This window comes from Monodon monoceros, unplaced genomic scaffold (genome assembly GCF_005190385.1).
Source record: "Monodon monoceros isolate NGI ecotype Baffin Bay Population unplaced genomic scaffold, NGI_Narwhal_1 Super_Scaffold_12, whole genome shotgun sequence".
Taxonomy (NCBI): Eukaryota; Metazoa; Chordata; class Mammalia; order Artiodactyla; family Monodontidae; genus Monodon; species Monodon monoceros.
Genome location: NW_021703768.1, coordinates 62,909,037 through 62,925,570, shown reverse-complemented (window position 1 = coordinate 62,925,570; position 16,534 = coordinate 62,909,037). Strand labels below are relative to the sequence as shown.

At 38.6% G+C, this 16,534-nt stretch overlaps 1 protein-coding gene across 4 annotated transcripts in view; it reads left to right on the top strand.

Annotated features, from left to right (window-relative positions):
- DMGDH (dimethylglycine dehydrogenase) overlaps window positions 1–16,534 on the top strand; it is a 61,692-nt gene that overhangs the window by 31,768 nt on the left and 13,390 nt on the right. For 2 of the 4 annotated variants that reach the window (XM_029216528.1, XM_029216529.1), the window contains 5 exons: window positions 1,353–1,518; window positions 1,982–2,112; window positions 3,387–3,604; window positions 4,994–5,151; window positions 7,479–7,538. In XM_029216528.1, the coding sequence (XP_029072361.1) occupies window positions 1,353–1,518; window positions 1,982–2,112; window positions 3,387–3,604; window positions 4,994–5,151; window positions 7,479–7,538 (733 nt within the window). Of the gene's footprint in view, window positions 1–1,352; window positions 1,519–1,981; window positions 2,113–3,386; window positions 3,605–4,993; window positions 5,152–7,478; window positions 7,539–13,139; window positions 14,210–14,283; window positions 14,627–16,534 lie in introns of those variants that run through there. The other 2 variants (XM_029216530.1, XM_029216531.1) reach the window with 2 other exon arrangements.

Below are 16,534 nucleotides of genomic sequence, written 5' to 3'. Positions count from 1 at the left end.
TCTACCTTACTACGTTTGTTAGTGTGTGCATGTCCATGACTCTCCCTCGCCCCGTCAAAGCTCACCCCTCCCCCTCCCCACATCCTCAAGTCCGTTCTCCAGTAGGTCTGCGTCTTTATTCCTGTCTTACCCCTAGGTTCTTCATGACATTTTTTTTTTCCTTAAATTCCATATATATGTGTTAGCATACAGTATTTGTCTTTTTCTTTCTGACTTACTTCACTCTGTATGACAGACTCTAGGTCTACATCTCATTACAAATAGCTCAATTTCGTTTCTTTTTAAGGCTGAGTAATATTCCATTGTATATATGTGCCACATCTTCTTTATCCATTCATCCGATGATGGGCACTTAGGTTGTTTCCATCTCCGGGCTATTGTAAATTTAAACAGGTTTTAGTGTCTACTTTAAGATCAGATCTAAAAGGCCCAAAGTATAGTAGAGGGCCAGTTGCTGATTAATGAATTTGGACTCTGTAGTCAGCCAGTGGAGATTACCTGGGGGCAAAATACCGGTTTGGTTTTTCCTAAACAACTCAGATAAATGCCAGATCTATTCTTCACCTTGTGCTGTTTGGACCTGGCCTATTTCTTCTACTATTTTAATAATTAAACCACTGAAGACTCATTTTGCAGACTTAGCATCCTGCTCTGAAGTTAAAATACCACATTAATAGTCCACTCTGTAAACTAGAAACAACCCTGCATAATGAGTTAGGAGACCTTTGTTCCAGGCCCAGCTCTGTCATTAACTAATGCAAAGACCTTGGAAGTCACTTTGTGCCTTTTCTCTAAAAAATGAAAATGTTGGACCAGATCCTTGCTTAACTCCAGGTGGACCAGCATGAAGCCTGTTCGAGTGCAGAATCTAGGGCCCCTCCGCAGACCTGCTGCATCAGAATCGGTATCTTAACAAGTACAAGTGATGTATTTGCATAAATGTTTGAGAAACAACAAACAAGATAGCTCTACCCCTCATATATTCTGGTTTAATTATGCCCCCCAAATTAGTATTTTTAAAATGCTCCCCCCCCCCGGTGATTCTAATATGTAACCAAGGTTGAAAACTACGGATTGGTTAACTTCTAAGCTCTTTTCCAGATCTGAGAACCCACATGGCCTATCTTATTTTCTACTTAATTAATACTTCATTCACTATGAAATGGGTCAAGGGATAGATGAGTAACTTAAAAAATCAAGTAGATTCCAATATGTATGTATGATTTGTAGAACAGGTGGCACTTTTCCCCCAAATGAAATTTTCTAGGCAAAGAGGGTGTATTAAAATATCCTTATTCTGTAATTTTTTGAAAATGAATAACTCTTGTTTTATGACAAACATTGTGTTTCAGGCCAAGTTTTCGCCGCACAAATTGGTTTGATCCTGTGGGCTCTGAGTATAAACAGGTTATGCAAAGAGTAGGGGTGATTGACCTGTCACCATTTGGCAAGTTTAACATCAAAGGTCAAGACTCCATTAGATTGTTGGACCATCTCTTTGCAAATGTCATTCCCAAGGTAAATAACCTTATAGGGGTACAAGGTCCAGGATTCTGGCCTACTTAATTCTCTACCTCTTGTTTTCAAAAAAACCAATATGTTATTTCAATTCACCTAATGATTTCTGTATGAACACCAGAACCCTTCAACTAACCAAGGGTATTCTAGCTAATTTTCAAATTTAAATTTTTGTTAAATGAATTATCATCTAAGGACCTTATGACTTTGTTTAGTTGTATAAATGGGAACCCCCAAATTGGCTGAAGTGTAATTTTTATGACAAGTAATTATAATGGTCATTTAAACTGAAAACTTCAAAATTAATGGGTTTAGGTTTACAGATAGTTCACACAATTGATAGAAATGATAGCATTCAGATGTTTTTCATTTTTGACAACCACATTTTTATTTCCATGTGGTGTTAACAGGACACATAAGATTTTTATTTCATCCTGAGGTAATTTAAAATTCTTTTGTGTAGGTGGGTTTTACAAATATAAGTCACATGTTAACACCAAAAGGTCAAGTATATGCTGAGTTGACAGTTTCTCACCTGTCTCCTGGGGAGTTTCTATTAATAACTGGTTCTGGATCAGAGCTTCATGATCTTAGGTAAGTGTACACCTAGTAAGAAAATTTTACATGGATTGTATATTGACCCAATCTTGCACCGAGGTTTTGTTTGTTTGTTTGTTTTTTTACCAGTAATTGAAAGTACAACTTTAATTCTTAAAATCTTATTGTTTTAAATAAACTTCATGTCTCTTAGAGGAAATTATTTGAAGGGCCCCTATGACCATCCCCCTCCCAAAGGTAGTCCATCCATGGGGTTTACTGGTTTTAATAATATTAACTCCCTTTTGTTAGGCATCACCAATATGTCAAAACCATTATTACACATTATCTCAATAAATTCTTTTAATAGATATATCTGCAAGGTATGTATTATTCCCAATTTCAGGTGAGGAAAGTGAAGTTTGGGTTAAAGTAACCTGCTCAAGCCAGCCTTGTTGATTCTGATGCCCAAGTTTGGTCCACTTTAGTGAACTGCCTCCCTGGTTTTTCTTCTTCCTTTTTCACGCTTTGTGCCACAAAGCTGCATCTAAATCATTGACCTGCCAAGTCAATGCTTCACACGAAGCTTTAGTCTATTATTTAGTCTACTCTAAAATCTCTAATCTTCAGTATTTCAAAAATACTTGGAATATTGTTGTTTAATAAACATCTTACTCTGACAGATTCTCACTCTAGTTGTAAAATGATGCAAATTATAGCCTCCAATCCAAGGTGCATTGGGAGCCATCTTAGTAGCTTAGCTTTGTGTCAATCCAGATGGTCATTTTCTGATAGACTTGTGTAGCTCCAGGGAGTGCTCAAAAAATTATAAATGAGCCCTATCACTGGGTTCCAATAACTCATCAAGACTCAGAAATTGAAACTAGTCTTTAGAGTTTTAATCTTTTCCTTGTCATTGTCAAAGCAAGTATGTGTCTGGTGGCAAGTGCATTATTAACCTTTAGCAACACAAGCATGCCTCCTGTGTACAGGTATTAGAGAAAATTTTCCCAAGATTGAATCATCAGTTTAAATACAATAGGGCTGTCGCTATTTAAAAGAATCGTGTGGCAGATCTTGTTTAAACGGAAGGGTCCTTCCGTACCGTGAAAAATTGCCCACACATTTAAGTGGGTAGTTTAAAGAGGATCATTTAACATCTCTGGGACTCAGTTTCCTCAATTTTAAAAATTAGGTGATCTATGTGAAATGACATTCTAGGGACTTTCTGGCAATTCTAGACACAGAGCATTTCTTCCGAGAAATAATCTGTTACCAACATGCATTATTCAAGCAGGATTTAACACGATGTTTATGAATCTCAAATGCAGATGGATTGAAGAAGAGGCTGTCAAAGGTGGATATGATGTTGAAATTAAAAACATAACCGATGAGCTTGGAGTCCTTGGCGTCGCAGGGCCACATGCAAGAAAGGCCCTTCAGAAACTGACCTCTGAAGATCTTAGTGATGATGTTTTCAAGTTTCTTCAGACCAAGTCTTTAAAGGTTTCCAACATTCCTGTCACTGCTATCAGGATATCTTATACTGGTAAGAATTGGAAAACAACCTAGAATAAGGCTCTAAAATTTTAAAGCAGTTACCAGAAATGTGTGCACGCATGCACATACACACAGCACACACACACACACACACACACACACACATTCACTTTGGTCATTTTAACTTTGGAGAAAGATTTCTCCTGCCTGACTCTTCTGACAATTTTGTTTATTCACTCCTAGTCTGAGAGAGTCCTTTCACAGATTTCCAATTGTTGTTCCAGGCTCATAGCTAGCTGCCTACCATTTGGAAAGGTAGTTAAGAAAGTGGGAAGAAGATGGCTGTTGGAATAGTTGGAAGGGTTGACAGAATATTCAGGCCAGCTGATTCTGTTTGGGAACATTCAAAATGGTCTCCCATTGATAGAGTCTCCCATAGAGAACATCGTGAATGTATCAGGCACCGCTCTTAAAGCATTACCACTGATCATCTTTCTTTCTGACTCTAAGTGCATTAGGGAAGACTTGCTATGCAGCTAACATTGCACATAGTAGATATTTGGAAACGGATGAATAAATGCTCCCCATTGGTGCTCTGGGCTCACTTCTAACTCTCTGTAGATTCCCTGTCCCTTCACAGAAGACATACTGGGTGCCCAGGCATTCACTCAATTACGTGTTGCTAACGTTCTGGTGTTTGTCCTGGAGAAGCACCTCACCATCAGCCCTTGACATGAGGAATGAGGCGAACACACAGTATAAAGGCCATAGCTCTTCCCTGGGCCTCCGCTGTCCCTTTTCACCATCCTTCCTCTGCCCAACCTTGGCCAAATGGTGACCAGAATAAAACATAAGCAGAATAAAAAATAAGCAGTCTCTTTGGGTTGGGTGTCATTTTCTTTGGTTTTTGCCCACAGCTCTAATGGTGAATGAAATGACCAAATGGGGAAGGAGGGGGGAGTGGGGGGCATTAGAGACTATGGCTATCCCACAGCAAAGACCAGTTGAATAGTTGTCATCAGTTGCCTTTATCTTTAAGCCTCGTGATTTGGGGCCAAGGAGTTGGGGGTTGAGGTGTCTAAACCTTGAACCCCTTTTCTTGATAAACTCTGCCATGCTAATTCCTGACTTAACATTATGAAGCTGAGGTCAAGGGGCAAGAGTAACTCCTGCATCACAGTCTTTCTGTGTCATGAGATGTCCTAGATGCTACCCTCTGTGTGGGGGACAGGATTGGGCACAAAAGCATCTGTGATATGGCAGGCTCCTTTGCAGTGGGGTTTGGTTGCAACCTTTTTCTGAACTGGTCTTTTAAAACTCAGCAGTGTCTATATTGCATAAATGGAATCTCTCCATTTATTGATGTGTTTTAGCTAATGCACATTAGACTCCATGATCATCATTCTTACTCTGGTGGGCACTTGTGGGTGTATTTCAGGTGAGCTGGGTTGGGAGCTGTACCACAGACGAGAAGATTCTGCGGCACTTTATGACGTTATCATGAATGCAGGCCAGGAAGAGGGAATTGACAACTTTGGAACCTATGCCATGAATGCCTTAAGACTGGAGAAAGCTTTCAGAGCCTGGGGGTCAGAGGTTTGAAATGCTAGCATCTTTATTAAAATTTTACGTGTATTGTATCTGATTTTTATATAAGGGTTAGTTTTAACTGCATTAGCATTGGCTCTGGTTGTAAAAGTATGTATTATAAGAAAAAAAAATTTTTTTTTGTTCTGGCCATGCCGTGCAGCATGCGAGATCATAGTTCCCCAGACCAGGGACCAAACCCATGCCCCCCTGCAGTGGAAGCGCAGAGCCCTAACCACTGGACCACCTGAGAATTCCCCGAAGTTTTATTTAATTAGGGAAAGAGGTTTTTCTCCTCAATTTCCCAGTTGCAAATTCAGTGGAATTGTGACGTAATGTTTATTCTGCCCTAATTCCTCCTGCTTAGCAGAGAGCCCTGGACATCTGTCTCTGACTGTGTGGGGAGCTGTGGCTATCCCAAGGGAGCCTGCCTACTCCACGGGACTTGAGGACTACCTTTCAAATTCTTCCTTCTCCTCTGTCACATTGCCCATCCTCAGTTCTTTCTTATCCCGCACCTTTTGGGGAAGTAGCAACCAAAGGGGTCTTTCTGAGGGGGGCGGGGTTGGTGGTCTGGGATGCGTTGGTCCAGCCCATTCCCACCATTAATAATGGGAACTCAGGGTTTCTATTTGTGTAGTTACACACCATTTTCGTAGGCATGATCTCATCTACCTTCTCAACTCTCCCTGAAGGAGGTATTATTGGTGATTCTTGGGCAAAGCGTTGGCAGTTCTACACACAATCCCTGTTCAAAACACAATCACACTAAGAAATAATAAACAACTTGGTCCAGATTACTCTGTTCTCTGTTTTATCTCCAATATGGCAGGCTATTTTTCGACCCCTTAATTTTTTCAGATTTGCTAGTTTCCTTGGAAGACGTTAAGGTTTTAGGCCTGGGAGGTGAGATAAGGGACAGTGGTAAAAGATGTACTTACTTCAGGGTAGGGTCTCTTGGGTTCAGATGTATCCTCCACCACATACTAACTGTGTGGCCTTAACCCTCTAGAGTCTGTTTACTTCTCTATAAGATAGGGCCAATCTTTCTCCTCCAGAGTTATTGTCGAGATTAGATAGTCTACAAAGTGCCTAGGATATAACAATAAATTTGAGGGCAGAGTGGGTTTGAAAGTGCAGGCAGGGTCCCTTGGACAGCTAGACCAGGGGCAGAAGCAAGTGGGCTTTGAGGTGGAGAGGGCAGCCTCCTGGAGCCCCTGAAAGAACAAGGGCCCTGGGGCAAGTCACTGTTTTGCAGGAGAGGTGCTGTGTTATAAGGATTCTCAGCCTACAAGCCGGGTGTGGGTGGGGTTCTTAGCGGAGGCTGCTGCAGGGAGAAAAGTAGAGGACGGCTCTGCCTCCACATGCCACAAGGGATGAAGCAGCCTTTGCGGTCAGGCGTTTCTGCGCCTCCCTGCCTTCTCCCTTGGACCCCTCCTCTGAAATGGTTTTCTCCATCCCCCGTCCCTCCGATTTCCCAGCAGTGCCAGCACGCCCTCTAGTGTTAATACATCAATCAAGCATCTGGGCTTTGTTTTCATTTTTTTCCTGGAATTCTGAAACTTTGAGCAGGTAAAAATTTTAGAGGTGCTCAAATGGATTAGGAAATATGAGCCCGAAATTTTATGTTATGTAAAACAAGTTTATATTACTCATGCAGTTCATACGAGGGCTGTGTTGTCTTTTTTTTTAAGTTTGGCAACTTTTTATGAGGTTTAGACCAGTTCTCCTGGAGCAAAAGAGACCAACGACAATAAAATAAACAAGCAAACAAAAATCAGGTCTAGTCTCAAATAGTGGCTTTAGTTCCCCTTGAACTATGTTGTAATAACTCAACCAATTTGAAAAGATTGAGATTCAATCTCTATTTTTTTTCCTTTTCCCTCTCCTGAACTCTGTAGAAGCCATTTTCCTATCACCTGCTTTTTCCTCTACTTATCCCAATTTCTGGATGATTGTAAGATAAGTAAATTACTTAATACCTTTTCAAAACCTATTTATGTAAAATTATTAGATAAAAGCTTCTGAAAGTCTTGTTTCTGGGAAGACATCATTGTTGTGGTATCCCTCAGATGTTTATTATACAAAGAGAGCCTTGGAAACAAACTGTGAATTTTAGTTTCTAATTTGCTATTGAAATAACAGTATTTGCCGAAAGGCTACATTTGAATTTTAGATTTAAAAAATTACTTTGAGGCCAGTCCACAATTTTCCTTTTTCAGAATCTATATTCATAGTGAAAAAGTGTTCTCTTCCCTAAAAAGTATATATGAAAGTGATGTTATTAAAACAATTTGCATTCATCTAAGATTTAAAATGTGTGTTTTCCCTTTTAGATGAACTGTGATACAAATCCCCTGGAAGCGGGACTGGGATATTTTATAAAGCTAAATAAGGTACGTTTACATTCCAAAGTGTACTTGAAGTAAATCTTAAAATTATGCTGTTTCATGACAGAGCCATGCTTTAAAATTTAGCCAAGTATGATTATAGGACAAATGAGTTGAACATATATAGTAAGCATTGCTCAAATACTTAATATTAAAATTTGTCAAAATTTGATATTAGTTCAAACAATTGCAACGTGCTTGTAGATGTAAGATAGCAGAATCCAGCAACTTTAAAGACTAGCTCTAAATTCTAAGATTAAAAATCAGTAAGGATAAGATGTCAGCAGACACTCTTGTAAATCTTGGTGACTTGTGAAGTCACAATTAGCTAATGAGACATAGACATACGGCATTAATTGACTCTCCCTGGGTGCTCACAGCACGAAGCAGCCTCACCCCAGCGGATCTATCCATCTGCTTATTGAGAGCATCTTTGTATGTAACTGCAACATCTGCGTATAAGCAAACTGACACATTTCAAATATGTTCAGCATAAAACAGGTATTACTGAGAAGCCAATACAGGCCCAAAGAATCATAACTGATATTAACATTCCAAAGGGAACCCCTGCATCAGTGGTTCTCAAACAGATAGCGTCAGCATCACCTGGGAGCTTGTTACAAATGCAAATCCTTAGGTCCCCGCACAGACCTACTAAATCAGAATCCCTGGGGATCGGGCCAAGAGATGTGTGTTTAACAAGCTTCAGGGGATTCCGATGCACCTAAAGTTTGAGAAACACCACCCTACATAATTATTGTGGAAAAGCATATTATGAGGCCAATTTATTACAGCCTAGCTCATCTATACAAATCCCACAAATATAAATGAGGTTATTCCATTGTTATGGTCTGAATGTTTGTGTCCCTCCAAAATTCATACGCTGAAGCCCTAAGCCCCATGTGATGCTATTTGGAGGCGGGGCCTTTGGGAGGAAATTAGTTCAGATGAGATCATGAGGTGGGACCTCCATGTTGGGATCAATGTTCTTATGAGAAGAAGAAGAGAGATCAGAGGTTGCTCTCTCTCTACCATCTGAGGACATAGTGAGAAGGCGCTGTCTGCCAGCCAGGAAGAGGAGGCTCATGGGGGAACCAAATTGGCCGGCACCTTGATCTTGGCCTCACCAGCCTCCAGAACTGTAAGAAGTAAACTCCTGTTGTTTCAGCTACTCCATCTGTGCTATTTTGTTATAGCAGCCTGAGCTGATTCAGACACCTATTAAGCGGTGTCTTAGTTGCTATAAGAGAACTCAATGGAGGTACAGTTAGCAGTAATATTGAAGGATAAGGATGGCAGCTGCCTTCGCTCAGGGTATTTGTTGGGATTCCAAAATTCCTGTTCTGGCCTGCCTTACGTGCTAATCAGCTAAAGTAAAGGCTGTTTCCCCATTCTATGGAAATATGTGAACACGTGAATATGAATCAGGCTAAGGAAACTTTTTTAATGCCCCTGAATCAGTTCCCAAATTCTAAGCTAAGATATTAACATAAACATGTATATTTATAGCATTAGATTTTAGGAAAAAAGAACCTCCTAAAGGGTTTTAAAGGGAATATCTTTCTGTGCATTTTCCCCATGACTTTTATTTTTATGATGTACCATCTGCCTCCAGACCAGAGAAAGCAGGTGCTTGACGTTTGGGCAGAGCCTAGCAGCAGATTGCTCCTTCTGATAACAGAAATCTTGGTTTAGCTTTGTAAAATAAGGGTGAAAATGACCTGACTCCTGAAAGCACTAAAGTTCTGTTGTTGGTCACCAGTAGGTAAATAGATAGCTGACTTTTTTGCTTCAGTGTTTGGGTATTATTGTTTGGGGATAAGGCACAAACAATCTCTTCATGTTGAAAATGGATTTTTAAAACTCTCTTTATGATTATAAGCAGGTGTAGTGTGGATTGCATATTTATTAGCTCCTTTAAATTATTTCAATAACCAAAGCTCAGCTCAAAACTAATTTAATAGATAATGATTTTGATTTATGGTATATTTTTATGATTTCTGTATTGTTGGTTCTCATTGTGGTGTCATAAAGTTAATTTCTAATGCTTTCATTGGGTGAAGGTCCATGTAGCACAAGGACCTGGACCTAATCAAGCCAGTCTTTTTTAATTACCATGACTCAGGTCGTTAGTGGGCATCAAGCTAACTGTAGCAATGCTTGCTAATTTCCAAGACAGGTGAATAGGTTGGATCAACTTCATTTCAAGCCTATTTGGTGGTCTCACAACAATTTTATCTTAGTTTTGTAGCAGTCTCTAATGTAAAACAGGTTCCTGGAAAACTTATTTATATTATAAACTGAACTGTGTCACTTGGTAATTCAAGTCCTGTGCCTCAAAACAAAAATGTTACCCAACCTGGCTTCATACAACATTTTAAAGAATAATATAATGCAAGTCCATATTGCTTTGGAAAATTGATGTTATATGAAAACCGAAGCAGCAAATACAGGGGAATATTTGTATTTAATACCAATCAGAACAAAACAAAACCCTAAATCCTGACATTTTACAATAGTTTAAAATTAATTCTTTTCTTATCCTTCAAAGTAAATATGTAGACTTCACTGCTCGGCCCTTAAGTGTTTCCACAGTGATTGTGTAAGCCATAATATGAAGAGAAATATAGAGATGCAGGCTGTGTCAGAGTTAGGAGGACCACTGGAGATCACTCAGCACCACCTTTTCATTTGAGGATGAGGAAACTGAAGCGCAGAGAAGTGACCTAGGTGCTGTCCTGTGTGTTGGCCCAGGTTGAACTCTGACCTCCCTGCAGTGCTCTCTCACCCACCACTTTTCCCAGCCAGGCCCTTTCCCATAATGGGCTTATCAGCCTTGAAAAACTGCCCCCAAATTTTCTGGTAACATGTATCATAGAATCTGCATGGCTACATTTTATCGATGAATACCTCCCACAGTTATGATTTTGTTATAAGTAATTTTGTGTTTTGTGGTACGATCAGAATAGCTGCTTTGGCCATTTTAAGAAGGAAAGTGGGTGGGTGAGGAGATGGACCATCTGACCTCATTAGGCTGAACTGTTCTTATCAAAACTGGTACAAAAGTAGGGAAAAGAAAACTGGAGTATTGGGGACATCTCAGATCGTAAAGATGGCATTTGCCTTCCTTGACTCTTAGAGTTGTCTGAGCCTTGGTCTCCCTATGGTTTGGGCTTATGTGAAGCAAATACGGACGTGTGTATACATTCATTCATCTAGTCAATATTAATTAAGTACCATTTATTAAACACCTCGCTAGGCCACAGGTCTAAAAGTTAAAGATACAGCTCCTGACGGCTCTCAGATCTCATGAAGCTTGGAACAAATGGAACTTTGGGAACTAAAAGCTGTAGGATGCATTCTTAACCTTAATTCTGAAAATACTGTTCTTCATGAGGAGGGTTGTGTAGTAGTGCGTATCAGTACTGTCTTGTAAAGAGTGAGCATAGGGTCCTGACAGGAAGCGTTAAGCACAACTGTGAAACAGGTAAAAATAACTGAATATTTCCTGTTAAGTCTTCTCAGCTAAAACCCCTTTACCTGAAACAAGTCATATCATTGTGCTTAATAGTATTATAATTTGTTCCAGAGGAAGTTACTTTTGGGGGAAAAAATTAGTGGCTTTCTTTTTTTTAGTTGGAAATGAAAGAAATGCATTAATTAAAAGCAAAAGGAAAATCAGCTGCCTTAGGTTGCAGTCATAAGTATTCTTGGAATTTTCCTCTTGGAATTACTGAATCTATCCATTTCCAGATAACCCCAGCCAAGAGCCACAGAGAATCAAATACTAAGGGTAATGTGTTAAGAGCAGAAGGATTTTTTTTTTTCTATAAGATCCCCCCACCCTTTCTCTCTCTCCCTCTCTTTTCCTGTCTTGAGTTTCTAACCAGCAGAAACAGAATAAAACGTGATATATATTAACCACAACTTAGAAGACAGTATTGATTCTAGAAATTACAGGGTCTCTCTTTAAGGAAAGATGATTTAAAGCATAACCATTCAGTAGGCAAAGCAAAACAAAAGGATGGTAAAGAGGCAAAACCCTCACCACCAGGCCAACTGCATCCAAGTATTCAATAAATATTAGTAAAACATCGAAGTGGAAATAAATCATTGTTCACAGACAACCAGTTAGAAAGGAATTTCTAGTATGTGATGGTGGTGAAAGTACCCAGCTCTGGGGAAATTTTAGGTAAATGGTAATAAGATTTGAGGAGGCAAAACATTTTCAGCGACTCTCAGTCCTGGCTGCATGCCACAGTCATCTGAAGTAGGATTCCTTTATTCGTGCAAAATCCTTTAAAACATCCCAAGGCTCAGGCTGCATCCCAGATCAATTTAAAAAGAAGAGCTGGGGTAGAGACTCAGGCAGCAGTATTTTTTTTTAATTCCCCAGGTGATTCCAAAAAAGATTGAGAATGATTGTTTTTAGGCCAGTGATTTTCAACTGGCTGAACGTTACCATCTTGAAGAACTTAAAAGAAAAATTACCTGATGCCTTACCCCCAGTAGTTCTCAAAGTGTGGTTCACAGACCAGCAGCATCAATGTGACTTCAGGATTTATTAGAAATGCAAGTTATTGGGCACCATGCCAACCCCCAAAATCAAACTCTGGGGATGGGGCTGGCAATCTGTTTTAACAGGCCCTCCACGTGATTCTGATGAATGCTGAAGTTCGAGAACACTGACCTGCCCAAACCAATTGGATCAACCCTGGGGGTGGGGTCTGGTTTCTTGTTTTTATTATGCAATGAAGATTGAGAACCACTGTCTTAGTTATTTTAACCTCATACCCGCTTATGGTCCTATGCATACAGGAAAGCAGAAACACAGCCTGGTCAGACAATTGGCTACGAGTTAATATATTCTGTCCCAAATCTTTTTCTTTTTTTGAATAAATTTTTTAAAAATATCACCAAATTCTAGCTCTGTGACCTTGGCAAAGCTATTTTACTTCATTTTCCATCTGGGATTGCTAGTCTGTAAAATGAGGGCTCCCTTCCATGTCTAAAATTCTATGAAGTACCACCTTGCACAGTGGTCGAAGACACTTGCTATGTTATCTGTATGAGCCACACGATTGTATTATTTTAATTAAGCCATCCTTAGTCTCTTACCCATTTCTGTTGCTGAATGATAAAGGGAGAAAAAAAGAAAAGGAAGTAAAATCTAGTCTGAGATCTAGTTTATCATTCTTGAAACATCTGTCAGAGCACATTAAACTAACAACCATTGAATCACTGTCCTCATATATATCCAATTTCTGTTATGAAACAATACTCTGTTCCCAGCCTAAAAGCTTAAGTGTGCTATTTAGCTGACTGCTTTCTAATTTGGAAGTCTATGGAAACCCTGGGCTAGGAATGAATTGAAGTAATTCTTTAGATTGCTTTTATTTTATTGTTGTTATTTTAACAGCTTAACATGCAATAAATTGACATTTAAAGTATACCAGCTAGACACTCAGATCTGTAGAACAAATAAATTAACGTGTACCCTATCGCTAGCATTGCATATATCTGAATGAATAGAATACCAAATACAAAAGGTAGAACAAGTCCAAAGTCAAGAAATAAAAATTTTTTAAAAATTTCATATCATTCTAGAGATAAGGAAGATCAAAGAATGTCATCTGCGTGATAAAATGATGATCCTACTAAGCATCAAAGAACAGACAAGCTGATAATCAGGAAATTTAAGAGAAATATTATTAATAACTAAAATTACAGTTGCATTTGCAGCTCTATAAACAGATGGCACGTATAGGAAAGATGAAAAATATAACATGTAAACTCAGTGCACAGATGGGGCAAAAGGAATAAAATTTAAAAATGGAACTTGGAGGGGATATATGTATACATATAGCTGTCTAATAGTGACTTTCAAAGAGCAGAAGTTTTTAATTTTTGAATTTTTAAAGTTCTTCTCAACTTGTTCTTTTGTGGACCATGCTCTTCATGTTGTATCTAAAAAATCTTTGCCTAACCCAAAGTCACAAAGATTTTCTGCTGTTTTCTCCTAGATGTTATATCATTTTTTTAGAGCTGTGGTTTATTTTTAGTTAATTTTTCTATCTGGTAAAAGATATGGATTGAAGTTTATTTTTTAGCATATAGATGTCCATTTGTTTACAGCACCATTTGTTGAAAAAGGCTGTATGTTCAAATGGCATTGCCTTTGTACCTTTGTCAAAAAACAGTTGCCCGTATATGTTTAGGTCTGTCTCCGGACTCTACTGTGTTCTATTGACCTATTTATCTTTCCTGATAATGATAGCATACTGTCTTGATTACTGTAGCTTAAATGAGGTTGTGATAGTCACGCAACTTTGCTGTTCTTTTACAATGTTGTTTTAGTTATTGTACGTCCTTTGCATTTCCATGAATCAAAAAGCTTGCTGGGATTTTGACTGGAATTGCATTGTATCTATAGGTCAGTTCAAGTCTTCTAACCCATGAATGAGGTATATCTCTCTGTTTATTTAGGTAATCTTTAATTCCAAAGATGTTTTGTAGTTTATAGTTCTTGCATATCTTTTTACAGATCTATCCTTAAGTATTTTGTATTTTGATACTACTGTAAATGGCATTTTAAATTTCAAGTTTCAGGTGTTTACTGCTAGTGTATAGAAAACAATGCGTTTTGTATATTGATCTCACATTCTGTAACTTTGTTAAACCCACTTAGTAGTTCTAGTACTTTTTTGTGTAGTTCTCTTTTTTCTTTCTTTCTTTTTTTTTTTTTTTGTAGATTCCATTGGATTTTCTACATGGACAATTGCATTGTATGAAAATAAAGCTTTTCTTTGTCTCTTTTCTAATCTAGATGCCTTTCAGTTCTTTTTCTTGCCTTATTGTACTGGTTAGATCCTCTACTGGTTGAAACTGCAACAAAGTTAAATAGAAGTGGTAAGAGCAGACACACTTATCTTGTTTCCTGATTTTAGATGGAAAACATTCATCATCATCGTCAGTCTTTCATCATTAAGTATGATGTTTGCTGTAGGTTTGTTTTTCATAGATGCTCTTTATCAGGCTGAGGACATTCCTTTCTGTTCTTAGCACTAAAAGTTTGGGTTTTTTGTTTTTTGAATTAGGAATATTAGATTTTGGCAAGTGCCTTTTCTGCATCCATTGAGATAATCATATGGTTTTGCTTTTTTACTTTGTTATATGATGAATTACATTTATTCTCAAATGTTAACCTAATTTTGGCATAAAACCCACTTAGTAATGATGTATTATGTTTTTCTATGTTATTGGATTTTTTTTTTTTTTTTTTGCGGTATGTGGGCCTCTCACTGTTGTGGCCTCTCCCGTTGCAGAGCACAGGCTCCGGACGCGCAGGTTCAGCGGCCATGGCTCACGGGCCCAGCCGCTCCGCGGCATGTGGGATCTTCCCGGACCAGGGCACGAACCCGTGTCCCCTGCATCGGCAGGCAGACTCTCAACCACTGCGCCACCAGGGAAGCCCTATGTTATTGGATTTTATTTGATAATTTTTAAAAGAAATTTTGTAGCTCCATCCTCCTTATAGGATATGTTACAGCTTGAAATTATTTTGTTCATTTTTCTTGATCTTTTGACATAAACTTCTTGAGTAGAGGTTCTGGCAATACAAAATACATCTTGTTTACCATTTTATCCCAAACACTTATCAGGGCTGGCACATAGCAGATGCAGATAATGCCAGAGAAGTACTGGGACCTCATCAGGAAGGGTCTCATCTGCCAGGCTAGGAAATTTGGAGTGTATCCTGGAGACACTGAGAAGCCTTTGAAGGGTTTTGAGTAAGGAGTGACATTCTGATGATGGAAAACAGATTAAAAGGGAATTACCCTGGTGACTGGAAGATCACTTTACCCAATTATTGAAGAAATCTAGTGGAGAGATGTTGAGGGCTTCAACTAAGGCAGTGGCCATAGGATAGAGAAGAAAGAGGTAGGAGTGATAAAAAAGAGGTAGGCTGGAGACCACATGAAGGACTATTTGTGAAGGGAGTGGAAAGTAGGATCTAGGATATTGTTAATGAACTAGGAAACACAGGTGGGATGTGATTCAGAGGTTGGAAGGACTTGCGAGGTTGGAGGCTATGGAACAGCTAAATGGAGAGTCTCAGTGGCAGCTGAGCACATTGGTTTGGAGACCTCTGCTCTGAAAGTATGGATTTGGATCACTGATATATATATATATATATATATATATATATATATATATATATATATATATATAGGTGGCAATTAAAGCCAGGGGAATGCTGGGACCCCTCTTCTATAACATCCTGTACTTATCTCTACCATGATATTTTTACACTCCATAATATTGGCTGCCTCCTTAGCTAGAATCTGAGCTCCTTGGGGACAGAGGCCAAGAATCCTCAGGGCTGGTCCTGTGTCCAGTAATTCTTATGGGTTTAGTAAGTATTTGAAGGGTCTGAACCATGGCTCTGCCACTAACCTATTCAAAAACTAAAGTTGCTTAACCTAAAAGCACTTCAGTTTTATCAACTGTAAAATGAAGAAAATATCCACCTTATAAGTTTGTTATAAATATTAGATGAGCTAAAGAACATTTGATACCTCAATAAATGTTAGGTCCCTTCCATCTTATTGAATGGAATCTAAAACAAATCTTTTATGGAAAACCAACTATAGATAAAACCCTTTCAGTTTTTTGAAGACTCCAGCTTCATTTCTTTGTGTTTTTCTTATTTCCTTTAAGAAATAAATAATAATTTACTTTGCATTTAGGCTTGAGTGCTCTCCTTAAAACACCAAATGGGCAATTGTTCTTCACTGTAGTCTAGAGAGATGAAAGCTATTATGAAAACCCTATGTTCTAATTGTTGCTAATGCAGTTAAGCCTAAAAGTACATCTGAATCCCTTTGCTGTACACCTACCTGAAACTGACACAGCATTGTTAATCAACTATGCTTTAATTAAAAAAAAAAAAATGTACATCTGACAAAGCCACAGGTCCGTTCCACTGTTTTCCTAAAGTA